At 40.5% G+C, this 21310-nt stretch overlaps 1 protein-coding gene across 30 annotated transcripts in view; it reads right to left on the reverse strand.

The window, feature by feature from the left end:
- Positions 1-21310, reverse strand: part of MBNL2 (muscleblind like splicing regulator 2) — a gene marked incomplete at its 3' end in the record, with an annotated part of 70680 nt that overhangs the window by 17531 nt on the left and 31839 nt on the right. For 3 of the 30 annotated variants that reach the window (XM_080613324.1, XM_080613325.1, XM_080613301.1), the window contains exons 2-5: positions 15775-15939; positions 12586-12786; positions 11158-11421; positions 3522-3672 (exon numbers count right to left, since the gene is read on the reverse strand). In XM_080613324.1, coding sequence (XP_080469450.1) covers positions 3522-3672; positions 11158-11421; positions 12586-12786; positions 15775-15939 — 781 coding nt within the window. Of the gene's footprint in view, positions 1-39; positions 76-3521; positions 3673-4352; positions 4407-11157; positions 11422-12585; positions 12787-15774; positions 15940-21310 lie in introns of all 30 variants that reach the window. The other 27 variants (XM_080613297.1, XM_080613321.1, XM_080613308.1 and 24 more) reach the window with 24 other exon arrangements.

Consider the following 21310-nt stretch of genomic DNA (forward strand, 5'->3'; position numbering starts at 1 on the left):
CAGTATAAAAAGAGATCAATAAAGAAATTGGGAACCTACCAATACTGGTAGCGGGTGTCATGCACAAAACTGACCCTGCGTGTCATGCAATGATAGGTGAAAAAAGTGGATAAAGGGAAGAAACAGGTTAGCCGTTTAGAGTTAACATTCAAAGTGAGATTCAAGCATAACCACAGAGAAGTAAGTTAGTTAAATGAAACTGTAAGGTCATTCATAGTTTTGCTTTAACACAAAAAAGGTGATTATGTTCTCACTAAATTCCTGGGTATACTGTGTGCCTTTTGGCATGTTTTGTATATATACAAGATACTTCACTAACTTTTCCATTTAGTGCTTTTATCCTTTCACTTAATACTTCTGCAGCAACAGATTTTTGTTTATAGAAACATAGTTGGTTGAATATCACATTATTTGGGAATTTTAGAACTGACTGCATAATTCAAATGGCTCAACCGTTGCACAGATCAACCAACTCTTTGATGTACACTAGAGAAAGGTGTTAAAATGGAATTAGCTGATACTGTTCTGAAGGGGCTTTGCTGAGTTCACATCTGATGTTAATATACTCTTTCTTAACACAACACCGGAGGTGAAGAAGTGGTCCTGAGCAAAGAAAACACAACTTTGACAATTACCCAAGCTGAACACCTCAAAGCGTGTAACATTACAGCAAAACGCTCCCAGTGCACCTCAGAGATGCTCTGGAAACACTGCTGGCCTGCCATGCAGTTCAGGTTTGATGCCTAGTCTACCTTCAACTTTTCTGGGAAGACCAAATGAAAAAATGCAGCATATTTTAAAGGCAGGCAGATAAGGAGACTAGTCCCAGGTACTTGCATATTTGATACAAAGTCAAATATGCTTCCTGCATTCTGGTGAGGCACTGGAACAGGTTGCCCAAGAAGCTGCGGCTGCCCCATCCCTGGAAGTGTTGGATGGGGCTTTGAGCAACGTGGTCTAGGGGAAAGTGTTCCTGCCGGTGGCACAGGGGTTGGAACTAGATGAGCTTTAAGGTCCTCTCCAATCCAAACCATTCTATGATTCTATGATTCCTGCTTCATTACTACCACAGACCCTTATCGGACCACAGCAGTAGCAGTGCAACTATGAATGACCTTACCCAAGAACAGTCCCCAGAGAATACACAGCGTTCCTCCTCTAGAGGCTATAGAAATACTAACAAACAGCAATGGGAAGAGAGAAAAGATCTGTTGTTTTCAAGATCATTCACCAAACAATAAGGAAAAGGTGACAAAGCAATCAAACTGATGTAAAACAAACAAAGTGCAGAACTTTGGAGGTAAGCCATGCTAAGTCAAGCCCCACACTTTTTATTAGGGGAGCAAGTGGTTAAGAAAGCAGAGAAGTTATATAAAACAATTAAGTTTTATATATATTCCAGCAGCAAAACTTTTTTAAAATTTAACAACACACACACACACACACAAGGAACACATCTGAAAATTTTACCAGTTCAGAAAATATCACATAATCATTTAAAATCCAACAGATAACGTCATGCACTGATCCACAGACCTACGTGGCATGACAGCCCTTACACTCACCAAATCCAACCTGCCCAGGAAATGTGAGACTATCAGAGGTAACACCTTTACAAAAAGCTCATGACACCCGCTCACACAGAGGGGGTTCCCCTTTCCTAACCTCCCCCCATACCCCACTCCTCTCTCTAACATCCCTTATAGGCCCTATGGCATTGAAAAGGGCCAGGAGGTTCAGCCCTTTCAGAAAGGTTTTCTACTCTGAGCTTGGGCTCCATCTGCTACATTAGCTCTCTGTATCTTCTTTCTTCATGCGCTTGTGTCGGGGCTTGCAAACAACATGGCCCTTAAGGTTTTTTTCCAAGATCCACCCTTCCTACCATCAGAAATTTGTAATATAAAACTATAATTACAACCACTGATTGGTTGGAAAGAGTAATTGACAATAAAAAGCACACAGAATGAGCTACTTAAGGAAGCATGAGCACTCCAAAACTCTGGAAAATATCCAAGTGCTATTTCACTTAAAAAGGTTTACTGTATTTTCCATAGTTAATTTTAAAACCTTGGTAATTGCACATAATAGCGATAAGCTCTGAAAGGGAGTGAGTGCTTAAGAGAAGGAATAATGCATACCATACTGCAAATTCTTAGGGTTACAAACTAAAATAAATTTGAGGAAATCTCTGCATGTTTGTAAGCACAGGGCACTCTTCCATTCATGTCCAAATAGGCAGTCTCACAATTAATTCCTTTTTTTCAAACACTCCCATAAATGTCAGTATGTTTTCTGCCTCAGATATTCTGGTGCACCAAAGTGCTAAAAATATGGCATGCTATAACTTACTATTATAAATACAGGGGCAGGCTCCAAGGTTGTTACTCAGGCCTTACAGAAAAATTCCATGAAGTCAAAGCCATCTGTGTTTGTTTTTAATCTTTAAAAACATATGGGAATGCTGATAGATCGGGAAATCATCATGTGTTGCATTTTATTCCTTGTTTAACCGACATTATTTCTATAAACTAAAATACCATCGCTGAAATGTCAAGCGCATTTGCAAACACATAGTTTTAAATGATTCTGGAAGTTCACACTTGATAACATTCTGATACTAAAATATGCAATTTGTTAATTACAAATGAAAGCACAGAATTCATCAGGCAGGATACTTTGGAAGTTTGGATTTGGGGTGACTGGCAGAATTTAGAGGATTATGCTGTTACTGTTTATACAAGCATCTAGCACATTCTTTCTCTCACCGTGTTAAAGAGAAGCCCTGCCACCAGCCACCATGCAGTTCAAGCCATTTCTGAATGCTCTGATTTTTACATAGTTCTGAGCACTGAAATGCAAATTATGTCTGCTCCTCTCTAGATCACCCCTATGAAGAATTACGACCCCAGCTATTAGCCACAAATGCTAGGAAAAGTGCTGGTGGCATCCCCAAACGAAATGCATGAAAACGCATCTGATGCCTCAAAGCCTTTCAGTGCAGCTGCTGGGAGCAAAGTGCTTTGTCAGTGCTTCCACACAGGTACAGACTGGAAGGTTACGGCTGGTGCTCCCCTTCTTGTAGATGGGGTAACCCCCACAGCTGCAGAACAGCACCCAAGGGAGCAGGAGGATACGCCTCGGCCATGGCACATTTCCCATGGCATTCCTGAAACATGATGCTTTTCCCAGCGTTTTTGTGAATGGAATTTGGCACTGTCATCTCCTAGGAGAGCACTCGCAGGTAAAAGTCAGAATACAGCCAATTTCAGGCAGGAAAAAAGGGGCAACTCTGGACAATGATGAAAGAGGCTATAAATGTGAAAAGTAGCCTAGCGTCATGTTGAAATTGCTGCTTGAATCCCCGTACTTTGCAGGAGGAATTAAACCAATGTGTAAAATACCTGTGCAGGCTTCATCTCAAGCAGGGCAGGGAGCATAATAAAACCTTGTGTTAAGTGCAAATGCCTGGCATGGAGGCTACCTAAGTAACACAAAATTGGTTCAATGTGGGTACAACATACCTGTCGGGATAAACGCATGTTGCTGCAACTGAGCATTGGCAAGAGCCTGTTGATAGTGCAAGACACTGGGATTGAAAACGGCACTGGCACCATTGCTTTTTTCAAGTGCTTGTCTCTTTGGTAAAGGGTGAAGAACACCAGGAGGAAAGGCCTGTAAATAAGGAAGTTAGTTAAAATGGCATCGTTTTTAAGGTGGTGTCCGTAACACGTACATAAATACAGAAACTTATTATTTTTTAAAGCAGCTAAAGATGCCTTGCCATGCATATTAACTCAAAGCACAGCAATGTAAAATGAGTGAAATTTTGTTATTGATAGCAAAAGCGTGGTACTATTAACCTAAAACTGTAGCAGCACAACTACTGAAAAGAAAGGCCTTTAAAGCAACGAAAATGGCATTGTCTTTAAATAGGTTTTCAAATATTACAGGGAGAAAAAACCACTTGTGTTTCATTGCCAAGTATTTTTGCTTTTTAAAATTTAAATATCGCTTCCTATTATTATATAGATTAATGGATTACATTAAGCGTTTTCAATTACAGAAGCAGTTTTATCTCAATTTGACTTTTCATGAGAGGATATTTAAAAAAATGAAACTGTGTTAGGAACCAAACTAAATCATCTGCGTTTATTACATATGAGAATGAGATGGATAAATAGAGCTTCTGGTAAATTAACAAGTACGTGAAATCATTTCCAGTTGATGTTCAAAAAGTAAAGCGATACGAATTTCATTAGTTGCTTCTCTGAAAAAAAAAAAAATAATAAAATAATATAAAAAGAAATTAAACAAAAGCTACATGCAAAGCAAAAGGTGAAAGGTCAAAGTACCAGGTCTACAGTTGCTTCGAGAGGTCGCTTCATTGCTTTGGCAGTCGACTGAGTCTTTTAATAACAGGCAGCGAGCACATGATGGCAGTGGGCCAATGGGATTCAAGCGAATTAACATACAGGTAAACAGCAAGCAGAGGTGCATCATGGGAACGGCATTGCATTTGTGGATAGGTGAGAAGGAAAAAAATATTCTGAATGCAATATACAACATACAAAACACTAGGCATGCACAACAACAAAAATGTCTTCTAAAGAAATGAATATTACATTTCGAATTAGTACCGAAGCAAAAATGCATCTACTATACCTTAGTTAAAAGCATATAAGAGAGTAAAATATAGATGTTTGAAATTCAGGAAAGTTGAGTAAAACAGCAGCTTGCAGACACTATTAAGCATCGTATAAACACTTCACAGAGAGGCAGAAAGTTTTAAGGATAAGCTTATAAGAATTCCTGATAAGTTAGTTCAGTCATATTTTAAAGCGGAAAAAATCAATTTGAAAGGCTACTTTTTCAAATACAAAGCACTAGTGGAAGTTGCAATGCATTACAAAGGCTATTAATATCAGTGCTTGCAAGGTGAGGGTCTTCTAATTGGAAGAAGTGCAATCATTCAATAGCTTTGGGCTTCAAAATCAGAGAGGTTCTCCATTTCCAATACAAAGCAGAATAAATAGTATCACACTAACTTATCATTAATTCCTTTATTTCCCCTACAGCTGGGTCATTTTTGTAGATTTTTTTTTCCCTTGGAACTTACCACATTATATTGAGAGGAAAAAAAGTATTTCAGAATTTAAAACATATTTTTCTAAATTTTGCTACAACCTGCGGGAGCAGGGAGTAAAAATACTGCTTCCAGTTCATAAGCAAACATTAATGTATGAGTTATGATACTAGTCCAGCATTATTTTTTTCCCTAATAAAGTATTTAGGCATAATACATAAGCATTTACATTTACATATACTCCCATTGTAAGATCAAACTTATGGCTGATAGGATGGCATTCTGTAAAGAATTTTCTCATATGAAATATTACTTTCTAGTTTTATAGTGTTAATAATTCTTACAAACCTTTAGAAAGGAAAGATTTACCTAGAAATCAGAATTTTTATTTCTGTTTTTTAAACACAGGCTGGTATTTAGCTCTTTTCAGGATACGCAGATTATGTCTACCTTGACATCAGTATGTGGAAATAGGGAGCAAAAGTGAAAAAACCCAGAAGAGAGGATAAGGCACAAAATGCCTACAAACAGCTCATGGTCACAGCATTAGCTAGTACGAACTGGGAATTTATTTTGCTGGATAGCCCTCACCTTATCTACTCCTTTTTCCTGTCTCTGTGGCACCTACATTCCATGAGGCTTCCCACTGCCCTACCCATCTCTCTTTCAGCACATTTCTGGATTACTTAACCTGGTCTACAGGATCTGTTCATCTGCCTGGGTCCGAGACTTGGACATAACAATAAACACCTGGTGCGAAGAGGATCTGGAGAGCCTTCTTGTGTTTCTTCGGGGTGCTATGCAGCCAACATGTGGGTACCAACCATGGGTACCCCCATGGAGGACATCACGCCATCAGCACAGGGCATAGACTCAGATCCACTCTGCATCCATCACAGATGAAAATCTACATGGAGGTGAAGCATTACAACTGAATGCAGCATTGTGCCATGATCAAGTCCACAAATTAAACATCAATAAGAGTAAAGTGTTTCAGTCAATGACCTTTATTATCCAAATGCAGATCTTATCTGATCTCATTTGTTCACTTATTATCTCTGTTTATGATTGCTTGCTCCCCTTCTTCTCCATGATCTTCTTAACCTCACCTATTTCAAACCTTTTTGCTGGCTTTCCCCTCACCTTGCACAGTAAGGTCAGTCTCATAGTTTTCCCAAACTGAAGCCTTTAACTTGATGTGTTTCTAAACCTACTTGTCAACCTTGTTTCCATGTAGCCTCCCACTTCTATCAGGCTTTCAGACCAACTGCCCATTTTTCTCCCCCATCTTCTCTTTTTTTTTTTTTCATTTTGTCCTGATAGCAAAACCTCCTTTATCTCTTTCTGTCCCATCAGGTTATCTCCTTCTCAATATTTGATTTCCTACAACCAAAAAATCAATAGCTACAGACTGAGAGGAAAAGGCTACAGAAAGAAAATTAAGATAGTAATACAAATGATCAGACATACTGTGGCACAGTATTTGTCTGCCATATGTGACACTGGTAAGCTATAGTGTCACCTGGAACACAAGCAAGATCCACACAGCAGAGGCCAGCAGGGATGTGCAAGGAGCACCTGATTAAACTCAAACACAAGAAGGGAAGCACGTAAGAGGTGGAAGCAGAGATTGTTGGCCTGGGAGGAACAGGGACACAGCCTGAGCATGCAGTGATGGGTTAGGAGAGCCAAAGACCACACAAAGTTGGATCTGGCAAGGGATGTGAAGGACAGCAAGAAGGGCTTCTCCAAGTATATCAGCAACAAAAGGAAGATAAGGGAAAATGTGTGGCTGCTGCTGAATGGGGCACGCGACCTGGTGACACAGGACATGGAGAAGGCTGAGGTACTGAACATCACCTCCACCTCCAGCTCCTTACTTCTAAGACTGGCCTTCAGGCCAGTGGAAGACCAGTGGGAAAGTCTGAAGTGAAAAAGATTTACCCTCGGAGGGTAAGAAACATTTAAACAAAATGGATGTACACAAACCCATAATCTGACAGGATGTACTGGTGGGTGCTGAAAGAGCTGGCCAATGTCACTGGAAAGCCACTCTTCGTTATCTTTGAAAGGTCCCTATGACTGGGGCAGGGGGTCCTAAACATTTCAAGAACGTAAATTACACTCCTATCTTCAAAAAGGGCAGGAAGTAAGGACTGAGGAATGACAGGTTGGTCAACCTCATTTCAGTCCCTGGGAAAGCAATTGATCAAATCCTCCTGCAAACAATCTCCAAACACGTAGAATCATAGAATAGTTAGGGTTGGAAAGGACCTTAAGATCATCTAGTTCCAAACCCCCTGCCATGGGCAGGGACACCCCACACTAAACCATGTCACCCAAGGCTCTGTCCAACCTGGCCTTGAACACCGCCAGGGATGGAGCATTCACAACCTCCCTGGGCAAACCATTCCAGTGCCTCACCACCCTCACAGTAAAGAACTTCTTCCTTATATCCAATCTAAACTTCCCCTGTTTAAGTTTTAACCTGTTACCTCTTGTCCTATCACTACAGTCCCTAACGAAGAGTCCCTCTCCAGCATGAAAACCAAGAAGGTGATGGAAAGTAGTTAGTATAGATTTATGACAGAGAAGCTGTGTTTAAGCAACCTGACAGCTTTCTGCAATGAGACTGGCTTGGGGAGAGCAATGGATGTTGTTTCTCTTGACTTCAAAAAGGTTTTTAACTGTCTCCCATTTCATCCTCACAAACTTACTTAGTACGGCTAAATGGGAAACAGCGAGGTGGACTGAAAATTGGTTAAACTGCTAGGCTCAAAGGGAGGTGATCAGCAACACAAAGCCCAGACGGAGGCCAGGTGCTAGTGCTGCAAAACTTGGAAGGACTGCTTCATACACAAGATAGATGTGCTGCCACTCAAAGGGACCTGGAAAGGCTGGAGAAACAGGCACAGAGGAACCTCACTAAGTTTAAGAAAGGGAAATACCAAGCCCTGCACCTGGGAAGGAACAACCCCATGCACCAGTACATCCTGGGGGCCACCAAGTTTCAACAGAAAAAGCCTTCAAGATCCTCGTGGACACCAGGAATTGAACACAAGCCAGCAGTGCGCACTCATAGCAAAGGCAGCTGACAACATCCCGGCCTGCATTAGGAAGAGCATCACCAGCAGGTCGAGGGAAGTTATCCTTCCCCTCTACTCATCATTAGTGAGGCCGCATATGGAGAGTAATGTCCAGGTTTGGGCACCCCAGTACAAGAAAGACATGGTCATACTAGAAAACAGTCCCATAAAGGGGCCCAAAGATGATTAAGGGTCTGGAGCACCTCTCCTGTGAGGAAAGGCTTGGAGAACTGTGACTGATCAGCCTGGAGAAGAAAAGATGCAGAGGGATCTCATCAGTGTATATAAATACCTGATGAGAGAGTAAAGATGGAGCCAGACTCCTCTCAGCAGTGTTCAGTGACAGGGCAAGAGGCAATGGGGACAAATGTAAATACAAGAAAGTCCACATAAACTAAGATTTTTATTATTTTTATTTACTGTAAGAACGATTTAACCATGGAGCAGGTTGTCAAGAGAAGTTGTGGAGTCTCCACCCTTGGAGACTTTCAAAAGCCAATTAGGCACATCCTGGGCATCTGTTCTAGCTCACCCTGCTTGAACAGCGGGATTGGACTAGGTGATCTCCAGAGACCCCTTCCAACACCAACTATGAATTCACATTTTAATTTAGGCTGTACATTCTTCAGTGACTTTTTATGCTCTCTGATGCATTGTATGAATATTTGGAACTCCCCAAGTATAATGACAGATGAAACTGTTTCCTAATGCACTTCACATTTAAGCTGCATGGTCTACAACCTCTTTCACAGTGTCTTTCTCCTTTCTTTTTACTTCAAATGATGAGGCCACCTAAGTTAGCTGAGTAAAAATTCCTAAACTTCAGTGTACAGAAATACAGAGAGGGACTTTTTTGCAAGGTCCCAGACTGCAGAATTCATTGACCTTCAGTGGTCTTATGAGCTTTGCCTACAGCATTCTAACCCTATCTGCAGTGCTCACCTGTATGAGCACCCCCTGGACCACAGCAATGCAGCCAGCTGCCCCAGGAAGGAAAACCTCTTAGCCACAATTGCAACCTGAGAGCATCCTGCACAGTGAACCTTACAAGTAAGCATTTGCATTTCTGCCTTACTTTTCCTCTCTGCATTCAACTGAGTATCCTTGGTTGTTCTTGGGTGGCCTTGCAGGCATGTGTCTTTTCTACCACTTTTCTGTTGTTATTGCTATTCCAGTGATTTTTCCTTCACCCTATCTGATGGTTTCAAATCTATATTAAACACAAATAATGGGATTGTAAAGAATCTTTTCTGTTCGGTGGTAATATGCCATTAAAGTATTTTGTACATGTTTTTCTGGAAAAAAGTTACCTTGAATTACAGATCCTTGCCTTCTACCGTGACACTAGAATCCTAACGTTTAAATTCTGTATGTTCCAAAGATGCTTCATCTTGCTTTAATCTAATACAACTCCAATTATGGCTTATTAAAAATCACAGGATACATATCCAACCATTACTGAAACGCAAAACCATGATTTCCCTCATCTCTCTCCTTTCTTCCTTAGTATACTGCCTAGAAATACTACATTCTCTAAATGGACAAAAAATATTGCACAATAGAAGTTAATTAGAATAAAAACCCAATCTCCTTTGCTTTAATTTCCAGAGAGTATTCAATTTATGCAAACACAGGAAAGTTCAACTAAAAATCACCTGATTCGAAACACAGCTTGGGGATACTATAAGAGAAAGCACATTAAAACTTAAGAAACGTTCTTCTGTTTGCTGGTTTACTTTCTTGCATAACTTACCCTTTGTCCCTCAAAAGTCCACCCTTTGCTAATTTGCTGCATACAATAGCTTGGGGTAGTTATATACTGTACTGTATTGTGTTTCTGGTAGGCTTTTTACCCAGAGAATAACTGTATTGTCTGTAACTATTGTATGCACTGCCCACAAGTCCACAAACCACATCTGCTTAATTATTCATCCACTGCCAGCAATGAGGACAATGATTCTGTGATTTGCTGCCAGCAAAATTTTGTCTCCCAAGTCAGATCCTGCATGCTCGATTTATTGAACTTTACCAATACAATCTTTAAATTTATCAGCTTTCCTGGTAGCAACAGTAAGAGAGGTCCAATACTGGTAAACAGATAGGCTGACTTGTCCAAACAGTTTCAAGTGAGAGCTTAAAATATCTGAAAATAGAAAGCCCTCAATCTCTTTACTTCTGATTGTAGTTACTCGGCTTTTTCTTAATGTTTCCCATTTTAGTTTACAACTTTAAAACCCCATGATTCAAATAACTTGGCCTTGACAGTGGGGGAAGCAAGAAAAGTCTCTAAGCTTAAAATTCATCTAACCAAAGTTGAAAAAGATATAGGCAACAACTTTTAGTCAGCAGGAATAGAAGTGTATCTACAGATAGCACTTCTTTCTCATCCTCAGACAGGCACTAATGGTAGATCAGATGAATGTGCTGGTTTTTCTCCCTACCTGAAAAGCGAGACCAAGTTGTCTAGGGCAGGCTCAGACATCCAACTGACATCTAAGGTGAGGTGAATTGAATCTTAATACAGGTTTCTTCTCTACTACCTATCTCTGAGGCAAAAGCTCTCTCTTTGCTTTCTTCCTTTTCTTCCAAATTTCCACATGGGTATCTGTCACAAAAGAGCTAAACCAGCATATGTGCCCCTGTTTTCCAGAGGACATCGAAGCTTAATGGTTTTGTTTCTGTTTGGAAATACTAATGATAAATCTAACATATAATCAAGGCAGAGAACAGAAGTGGTATAGAGTGTCATTTGCTTCACTGTCTTAGATAGAAATACAGCATCAAAATAAGGGCATAAATCAAAAAGTGCTTCTTCCCATCAAGCAACAGTAATAATTTTATAAAATATTAACTTTCACCAAAAAAAAAAAAAAAGAAAAAAGAGGCAAAAGAGAAAAGAAAGTATAAGCAAACAGCATTAAATTGAAGCAAAATAGGCATCAAAGAGCATCTGTCAAAGAAAAGGCAGCCATATATGCCAGCACTTACCATCACAGTCGCAGCTGCCGCAGCTGCCTGGGCTGCCACTGCAGCCTGGTTGGCTTGGTGTTGCGCCGCTTTGATTTTGGCCTGCAAATGTGCAGGAGGGTGAAAATACTTGCATTTCTCCCTCATGCAACGACCTTTTATGTAATCCATACACACGGTTACGGTGTTGTCGTTTGTGTCAATCATTGTGCTGTCTGCTGGATGCGCAAAGCGGCAATCAGTCTCTCCACGTGCACAGTTTCCCCGCTGGAACTCCCTGCACACCTACATGCAAAACAACACGAGTTGCAGGGGCAGAGCCTGGTGCAATGGGAAAGAGCAGGGAGACCCCCGCACCCTCAAAAGACAGACCTGCCCCCATTCCCTGCTTAGGTCAAGTTTTTCCATGAATTCAATTTAATAAACCCTTCATCTTCTTCTGGGAGACAGAAATGCATATATTTCACCGTTATGTGCTTGGCTCTTCAGGTAACTCCGTGGTACCACAGGTAAATGAACCTGACATGTAACAGAAGCATTCCCAAAAGCCTTTCCCTCTTCCTGTCTAGAAAACACCTGAGAAGGATACTTACTGAGGTAACTGCCCCTGCCAAACTAGCTGGGAATCACAAAATATTCAGTCCCTTTCTGACTATACTTTATGGTCTTGCAGCTCCACTGGTAGGGAAGGACTTCCTCTTGCTGAGACCCAGGGAAGATATGCATCAGATGCATTGTATTTTTTATGGAGTCTACAAACAAAATGACGGACAGCATCCTTAAAAATAATTTCCAAAACCAGGCAGAATGAACACGCTCATTTTTCTAAGAAGAAACGTGCTCTAGACACTGCTGCTTAGGCTTTTGGGAAAGCACATTTATTTTTGCAACAGCTATTTGGCCTTCTCATGTACTTGGATCACAGATGCCACTGAGCCAAGCCATGTGGAGATCCATCAACACCAGAGAGGCTATGCATGTAGCTGGCTCCCGCCTGCTGCAGGGTTGGTAACATTCAACACCTCCATTTGTAGCTTGAGGCTGAAGGGCCTAATATACATCCACACTGCTATAAAATTCCCTTCATATCAATGCATAAGACCCAGGACAGAATTAGTACTGCAATAAAAATGTGCTTGTTAGATATTTCATCAAGGCGTACCTTTACAGGCATGTACACTTCAGGTATCTTGGAGAAGATAAACTTTATGAAAGATGAAAATTCATGTTCATGTCCATGCATTAAATTTGAGCAAATGCACTACCTTAAAAATAACAGTGTTTAATTACCCCTGGCTGCAAGTGTAGAAATCCTTCCTGGTTACAAGGTCTTTATTCGTAGCAACCAAATTTAAGCATCGTTTCTAAAACAAGAGAGTTGGTCCCTCCAGGTTCTTTCACACAGCCTAACAGAGGATGTATTTCTAGTCATCACGGTGTCTACAGTACCTCCAGTTTATCAGTCCTGAGAAGTTTCTGGGTAGCAGTTGAACCGGGGACTGAAACCGGTGGACTTCCAGGAACAATGACAGGCGGCGTGGGTAGGATCTCAGTCGGGACTAAGCCAACTCCTGGTGTAACTGGCGTTAGGTAAGGAGCAAAGCTAATAGCCGTATTCGTTCCTATTGTGGGACCCACTGGAAATGTGGGCTGCAAAAGGAAAACACAGACCAAGATGAAGAGCTTACTAGTCATCTTTTGCATGTTCTTTCTGGCACTGATTCATTTTCTTAATGAAAAGATTACAGACAGCTGCCAAAACACACAACATTCTCTTTTCTTTTAATCATGTTACATATTCCAGCAGCATAAGAAGAACCGCCTTTGTAGCTCTGTTATTGGAAAAGAGGCTGCTGATGCAAAGGAAGTTGTACTTTGAACTTGAATCTCTATGGAGGTCCAGCTTACATTGAAGGCTTATTTACACATCTAAGAGTGGAAATAACATAGACTTTATTGCTTTTTTCTCAATACCCGTTTTTCTTGGGAAAACAGGCTATCTTTCAAAGTACCAGATTTCACAGATGAAGCATTATTAACTATATTAAAGACGTATTTCTAATAAGAGTATATATAACAAGCTATTTGTCATGTAACTTCTGTTTGCATGCTGTATTTTGCCACCTCCTGCAATTATATGTTACTTTGGCTCACACATCGAGAAAACCTCACCTTTGCAAATGTTTGTTTGCTCAGCTGTCACCAGTGGCAAGCAGAATAAATATTATAATCTCAGCTGGACACAATATTTAGAAAGGGATTATTCAGGCTTAGCTAGAGTTCATCTAACGAAAAAAATTGATTGGAAGGAATGATACGGGTCTATAAATCTGTTTCATGCCTTCCTACAGCGAGTCAGTGAAGTCATGACCAGAAGAAAGAGCACTTGTGTGATGCTAAAACACAGCACTACCAAGGAAAAATGGTAGGCTTGTTGCCACCAGCTCCATGGGTGGTGAAGGAAGAACATCACCATGGTCAGACCATGGTCAGATCTGGAAAGTACTTTAGTTCTGCAAGAGCTGACATTTACTCCAGAGAGAAAAGCTGTAATTATAAATAAGGAAAAACAGGACACATCTCAAATTAGCTTTGTCAGAAATTAAGTTCCCAAATAAGCCAGCAGCTAGAAATGAACCACACAACAGCAGAACACTATGGAAAAACTTAAAAACACTTAAAGGAGGAGGAGCGTCTTTCACATCAAGGTGGCTTGCATGGACTCTGCTGGCAAAAGGAAGAAAGCCATGCACAGTATAAAGAAAATACCAAAGAGAAAGCATACGAGTTAGAACATTTATTTCTGGTTTTATTTTGGTTTGTTTTTTTTTTTTTTTTTTAATTTGGGACCAATTACTAATTATAAATGAATGTGAGTTAGTACCAAGACAATGCTTTGAGCAGCAGATTAGCCAGAATACCCAACCGTACGGAAAAGGCATCTACCTGCCCTAGAGAGTTAAAAATGAATGTTGCCCTGTTTTCATCAGAGATCAAAACTGTTTGGTATCAAACAGCCCAGTTCATATATAAAGTATGAGCTAAATACTTTAGAGGGTAATAATGAGCATTTATATGAAACAACGGTTCAACTATGTCAAGGACAATATGTGTTATATAAAATATAAATAACAGCTTTGTATCAGATATAATTTTAAGAACAAAACCACATGTCAAATGGCTTCTGTGGAATTTTCTTTCACTTTTTATCCATTTGGTCAAGGCTGAGTCATCTTAATCTGGCAGTTTATGTGAGACAGAGAAACAAAATACGGCACTTTTATCACAGCAGTCAGTACAGAAGACATTACGTCAATGAAACTGTAAACTTCAAATGATGACATGAGTGACTAGAAAAAAGTATAATTCTGCCACTTCAATTTTTCTTATCCTACTAAGAAGCGGAATCTATTACTTCATCAAAAAATTTTCTGGTGAAAACTCAAGCAGTAAAAGCACAGGAAATATGAAAACACATTATGCCAGTATACCAAGATACATTTTGATGAACATGTACCAGAAATCCAGGGACTCCTGACACCCAATTTTTGTTCATGCCTCCCAGCTTATAGCAGATGTTTCAAATGTAAAAACACATTTGAAAAGGGCACCTGGGGTGAGCGTCCTGTTACCAGCTACAGGTGTCTTTCTCTGAGATGCTTACACTTGGCTCCTGTGATAGCCCATGGAAAGACAAAGGCACTTAAAAGCCCAAATAATATAATCTGAATGCAGATGTCTGAAACAAGTCAAGCAAATAGTAATTAGAATTGCCTATAACTTTCGATAAAATGTAAATGGACCATGGAAGCCCTACATAGAAGGTGATGCCAAGACTCCAGATGCCTCAAGTTAGAGAAAGAAATCCCACTCCAGTGAGATACCTTAGACTAGGCATTCAGATTAAGAAAACTTCATTAGCAGCCATGTGTGTAAAGTCTAATTCAGATTACTTGCTTAACCATACTTTTGAAGCCTGGTACAGTGAGGAACTCAACTGCAAGGGCAGTCCAGAGCAACGATCATCTTAATGTATATCCAAAGGTGCTGCTCATATATGCAAGACCAGTTTTACATCACCTTCTGCATTTGAAGTGTCCCAGGCACCATACGCATTACCTTAAGATAAAATGCTGAGTTTGTAAAATGCATGCACCAGCAATTCTCTGGTAAGTAAGAAAATGCTACCCTGAATAATGACCTATTTTCCTGGTCCTGGGATTAAATACTGTTTTAAACCAGTCAAACCCACAGACTCCCACTCAAATAGTTTACTAGCAAAGTATTATTACTATGCAAATTTTCACTTTCAGAAGGATTACAGGTAAAAATGTCACTAATCTGGACTAAACCTGATACAAACTGAATGAACGAAAAGAAAAATCCCAACAAAACAAAACAGGAAAAAAGTGCAAATTATTCTGGGATAAAAAAAATGTATCAAATCCGCAGGAGCACTTTATTACATCTTCAAATGTAAATTATAAATTAACATATTTCTAGGATCTCAGCAATTCTTTAAGTCAACAGAATGGGGACTATTTTTATTGACATTAGTTTAGAGAACTTTTGCAGGTCAATATAGTCCTTGTACTTCAACTTTACTTACCATTAACACCATCAGAGAAATACACTTACCACTGGCTGTAGCGGTGTCCCTGGAAACATGAACTGCATTTGCTGGGCAAGCATTGCTGCTGCAGTTTTTTGTTGGATTAAGTTGTTCCTGCCATTGATTTCCAGTTGAGTTTTTAAATGTGTTGGTGGATGAAGGTACTTGCAGTTCTCCCTTGTACAACGACCCTGGAAAAGAAGCCACGCTAATCAGTCTGCTGCTTTTGATGATGGTTTAATGCCTTCAAGCAAAATATTACACCAGAAACTAAGCAAGAACTAATGAAATACAGGGTGTTTCCTGGGAACTGTGTAGCAGGCTGGGAGGAGCTGATGGCCTTGAGCTCTGCCTCAGCCCACTACTTCTGACTGATCATTAAGGCTATTAGCCATGAAAAAAAAAAAAAAGGAGAGATTTTGAAACAGCATTTTCATTGTTAAGTACAGATCACTGCCATCACTCTGAGCATTACCCAGACTGCCCAAACTACATCTCATGGTATCTTGGTTAGAGTACCTGGTGTTATGCTAACATAGATATTATTAATTAGATTAAATAACTAAAATTATTAAATATAATTAATATTGCATTATGAATAACAAATTTATTTTATTTTTAATATCACAGAATCACAGAATGGTTTGGGTTGGAAGAGTCCTTAAAGATCATCTAGTTCCAACCCCCCTGCCATCGGCAGGGACACCTCCCACCAGATTTTCCAGTTTATTTGTGTGTGACATGTATTTATATAGTGTCCCCAAAATAATTCTGCAAGACCCTGCCCAATTAAGTTTTCTTTAACTGCAAAAATTAAAACCTTCTTTGAGCAAAAGGCACATTTTAAGTACATGATATTAAAAAATAATTCTGTGTTCATGGCAGTAGGAATCTAAAGTGGGTACTCTCTGCTTGTGTTCTCTCATACATTCACCCTTATTCCAACTCACTGCCTTCTGGCTTCCTGTTTTTATTACATCAGCATAACTTTGAATTATTTCCATTCAAGTATAGAAGAACAAAAGTCAAGCTAGTACTTTTGCAGCCTGAATTTAGAAGCAGTGCATGGAGCTGAATCTCCTAAGCAAAAGGAGAGCTCCCGGATCAACCTGAAAGCAGGAATTGTTAGGCTATTATGAGACAATAAAAGACAATAAAAATATGGGTGGGTAATCACCTCTGATGTGGCTTGTGCTGGATGAAATGGACATGGAGCACACTTCTACAAGCACTGCATGCTGACCAAAAAGTAGGTAAAGTAGCATAAGACACACCAATACATTTTCCCCCAGAAAGGGAAATCGTAAGGTGCACCAGCAGGTTGTGCAGCTGCAAGGCAGGACCTGCTGAGATCAGAGGCTCCTTGATGACACAGCTCACAAACAGACATTAAATTTTAAGAGCTGTGACCAGAGGTCACTACAGCATTAGTCAAGCTGCATTTGACACACTCAACTTGTAGAAGGTAAGCTTACAAATTGAGACATTTTTAAAATGTGCTTTTTAAGCTTTCCATTCACTGGTATAAGGGCTTTACAATCTGAGCCAAAGAAGGAATATCCTCCTATAGCCAAGAAAACATTAAGATCCCTATTCAAGAACATCACAGGGTACACATGTACACTGACTCTGTGTATGCATACCCACACATACACACTGCTACAAAATCTTCAGTATGCTTCAAATGTCCCAGAACAACAAGTGTACATGTTATACTTTATACTCAGACATCAAAACACTGCTGATTCTGCCTCTAATCTGCTATGAGGGTATTAACTACCTACGCAGGAGTGACTTAAACACATTCAGGAAGGTTCTCCTGCACTGAGGCAGATGGGAAGGCAAACAGCTATTACCACACTATTAAACTACTGAGAACAGCTCTTTGTGAACTGTGCCTGGAGTATGCTAAATGGCAGAGGCCAGAAGAATTCAAGAAAGCTAAAAATTTAAGAAAAAACCACCAGTCTCATCTCTCAGGAGCAGTGCTTGGTGCTGTTTATATCTGCTAGTATAGATGCAGCCATTCTCAGGACATCATGCCTTCCCTCTGATTTCCACTGTGCGAGTCACTAATGCTGCCTCGTTCAATGAAGGACATAAAATGAATGCTACTTCATCAGCTGGCGTGAGCAGAACCAGAAATAGCCATGATTTGATGGACAGAGAAGATGGCTGGCTTTTCTATTTAGGGAGAACAAGGCCACCATCACCTTCATAACGTTAAATTGGGGCATGTTCAGCACAGGCAATGAGCACATTCTTTTCTTTTGGCTGATGAGGCAAACTGATTAAGATGTTTTTAACCGAGATCTATTTAACCTTAGTCTATTTTGTATATGAATGGTTCATATAGCAAACCTGAAAATTAAAACGGCAAAATAAAAAGAAACTACTCTACCTAGCGGAAGTATCAGCCTATGGAAACAAAAGTGCTCCTCTGGTAAGGACTGAGAGCAGCTCTCAACCACAGTGGCTTTTGAAGTACCTTCAGCCTGAAGAGTGCCTTCAGCCAGCCCTCCACAATGAAAGCACATGGCTAACACATACCATCACTTCAAGCTCTGCAAAGCAACCCACGGTGCACAAAAGACTGGTTATTTCAGAAAACTTTCCAAACTAATCCAACCATACAAAAATGTACTGTCCTCCCTGAACTTACTCGTGTCTGTGCCTCCTTTACTAGTTTTTTGAGCTCCTGTTTCGCAGTGAATGTGCTATAAAAGAGCTGTGTGGCCCTGTCATGCTCCTATAGAAAGCGCTGTAAACAGATCAAGCCTTGTTGAAATTAAATGACCCAAAATAAACTGCGGTGGAATGAGCACGGAAAATAGCGACCAGATTAATCCAGCCCTTGCTACCAAAATTACCTAAATTCTGAGACCAGCTTTCACTTTTTGGTCCTACAATGGTGGCAAGAAAATGCCTATAAGCAAGTTTTCATCCCTCTTTTAACAAATGCCCCATGTGCCTGTGAAATCCTGGTGAGATCTGTTTCAGAGAGGAATCAGTCTGATTCCCAACTACCGATCATTGTAAGAGTAATAATTCAAACTCGTAGTGCCACATCAGTCAAATGCGACCCTGGATTTTTTCTTTGTTTGTTAAAAAGCCAAATACGAAGTCTAACTGAGATAACATCACATATCAACCAAGCAGCAGAACGGGCACACAACACGCAGGGGTATTCAACATGTTGGCTCGGTAACCATCTACGTAACAGCCCGCTTTGGATTCTTGAAAAAGCTACTGTATTAGCAGGGCACCTCATAACAAATTCAGAGACAAAATTGAGTGCTTTAACTTTAGGATGCATCAGTACCAAGCCTTTGAAGCGAGGCTTGTTTCTTTACAGCTCTTAAAACCCCAGCTGTTCAGGAGCTTCTCCACAGACGTTTAGTCCCCCCGGCGCACAGCGGCACAAACTGTCAGCAGGATGAGGCAGGGAGCATGGAAAATAACTGCTCCATACAACTTTTAACCTGCTTCCACATATGAGTCAGAGTCCTGAAACTGAAGGTGCAGACAGACTGGTTTGAAACTTGGTCCCTAGAAACTCCTGTCGCTCATGAAGTGGAAGTTATCAACAAGCACATCATAAGCTGTTGTGTACTTCCCATGCGAGTTCTCCCGAAAAAATCGCTTTCAATGAGCTGTGTCCTTATCTGCAATGGGTAGTAAAGACAAACAGACATCAGATTAAATTCCCAGCACTCCGCTATTCCCCTCATCCTGCAAGGATGGTACCTACCTCTGACCTTTTATTTCTCTGCTTTTGTCCTTTACAGCTAGCCTAGCCTAATGGATAGGGCCACATTTCAGGCAGGTAATGGAAGGTTTTAGCAGAGAATGACTTTTCGACTGCTAATTATCCAGACTGGGAACATGCTGTGTCTCGCATCGGGGGTACGCCACAGGCTTCATTCCAGTAAAGAAGTGGGAGAGGGAAAATGTGCACCAAGGACCTGGCAACTCAGATGACTCCAGTGCCCATTACCCAAGCACAGCAACAAGAGGCCCCACTTCTGCAGGGGGTCTTGGAAACTGCTGCCTGAATGGCTTAATATCAAAATCACATCTCTTAACAAGCCATGTCATACCACTGAGGTTTTTTTTTAAATCAGTACATTTCCCTATTAAGAACAATAGTGCCTAAAATCAATGGCACAAGACAGCCCACAGATGGGAATATATTAAAAAAACTCAGGTATGTGCTAAGAATTATTATTTTAAAACAAGCAAAATGAGGCAAGTGCAGAAGTAACACCCCATAACTTTGCATATTAAAATATTAAAAGCCCATTTTCTGCCAACAAGTTGCACGGCCACATCTCCGCCTTGAATATTTTACAAACCTACAGCTTTCTTCAGTATTGCACTATTGCTCTAAGAGTAACAACAATAATAATTCATCCAGGCCCAGGCTGAGAATTGCTTATGCATTATAATGAGTTAGCTTTCACTTAATAAAATTATTTTCCACAAAAATAAGATGTTTGAATAATAATTAAAAATGAAAACAAGGCAAAATAATGTTTCTTTTATCTCTTAAGCTGAGAATTAACTAATGCATCCACAAACATCTGTCTCAGGTACTGAGTTCTGCTTTTAAGATGGGGGTTCATACATATTAGAATCACAGAATTACAGAACCATTTAGGCTGGAAAAGACCTTTAAGATCATCAAGTCCAACCGTTACCCCAGGATGGCCAAGTCCTCCACTAAACCTTGTTACTGAGGGCCTCATCAAAAGAGTTTTTTGAACACTTCCAGGGACGGTGATTCCATCACTTCCCTAGGCAGCCTCTTCCAATGCCTGAGCACCCTTTTAGTGAAGAAATTTTCCCTAATATCCAATCTGAACCTCCCCTGGAGCAGCTTGAGGCTGCTACCTCTTGTTCTATTGCTTGTTACTTGAGAGAAGAGTCCTTCCATTTACTGTATTCGATCAAAACCCTTGCAGGCCTGTCCACGCTACAGGGTTTGGTTTGTTGTTGCTTTTAATACATACAAAGCAAGAATCCCATGGGTTTATTACAGAGGAGAACAGGAGGCCACCACAACAGACAGCAGGCCATGGGTATACCATGTGCCCCTCACAAAGTCAAGTCTCAGCTTCCCCATCTACCTGTTTCTACAGAAGGTCACTAATTCATCAAGTCCCAGCTTTTCAAGCTTTCCCATTAAAGGAGCACATCCCAAAAGCCACGTGTCAAGACAGAAAGGGCCAGATTAGGGAAGGTGTTCTCAGAGTACTGTTAAGCAGGAGAAATGGGAAGGTCTCTTTCTTCAAACCCTAGGAATGAGTTCTTAGCTTTCTTATCATAAAAGTCCCACTATTAAATGTAACAGCCCCAATCTATACAAGCAATCCCAAACTGCTGTAGAACACTTTTCTGCAGCATAATGTGGTGGGTGTTGTTGTTGGTTTGGGTTTTATTGCTGCAAAAGGAGAGGATAATTCAAGTTGGAAGAGAACTCAAGAGGTCCTCAGTCCAACCCACTCAGAGCAAGGTCAGCCTTGGGGTCAGACAGGTTGCTCCAGCTAGGTCTTGGATACC

This window comes from Psittacula echo (genome assembly GCF_963264785.1).
Source record: "Psittacula echo genome assembly, chromosome: 3".
Lineage (NCBI taxonomy): Eukaryota > Metazoa > Chordata > Aves > Psittaciformes > Psittacidae > Psittacula > Psittacula echo.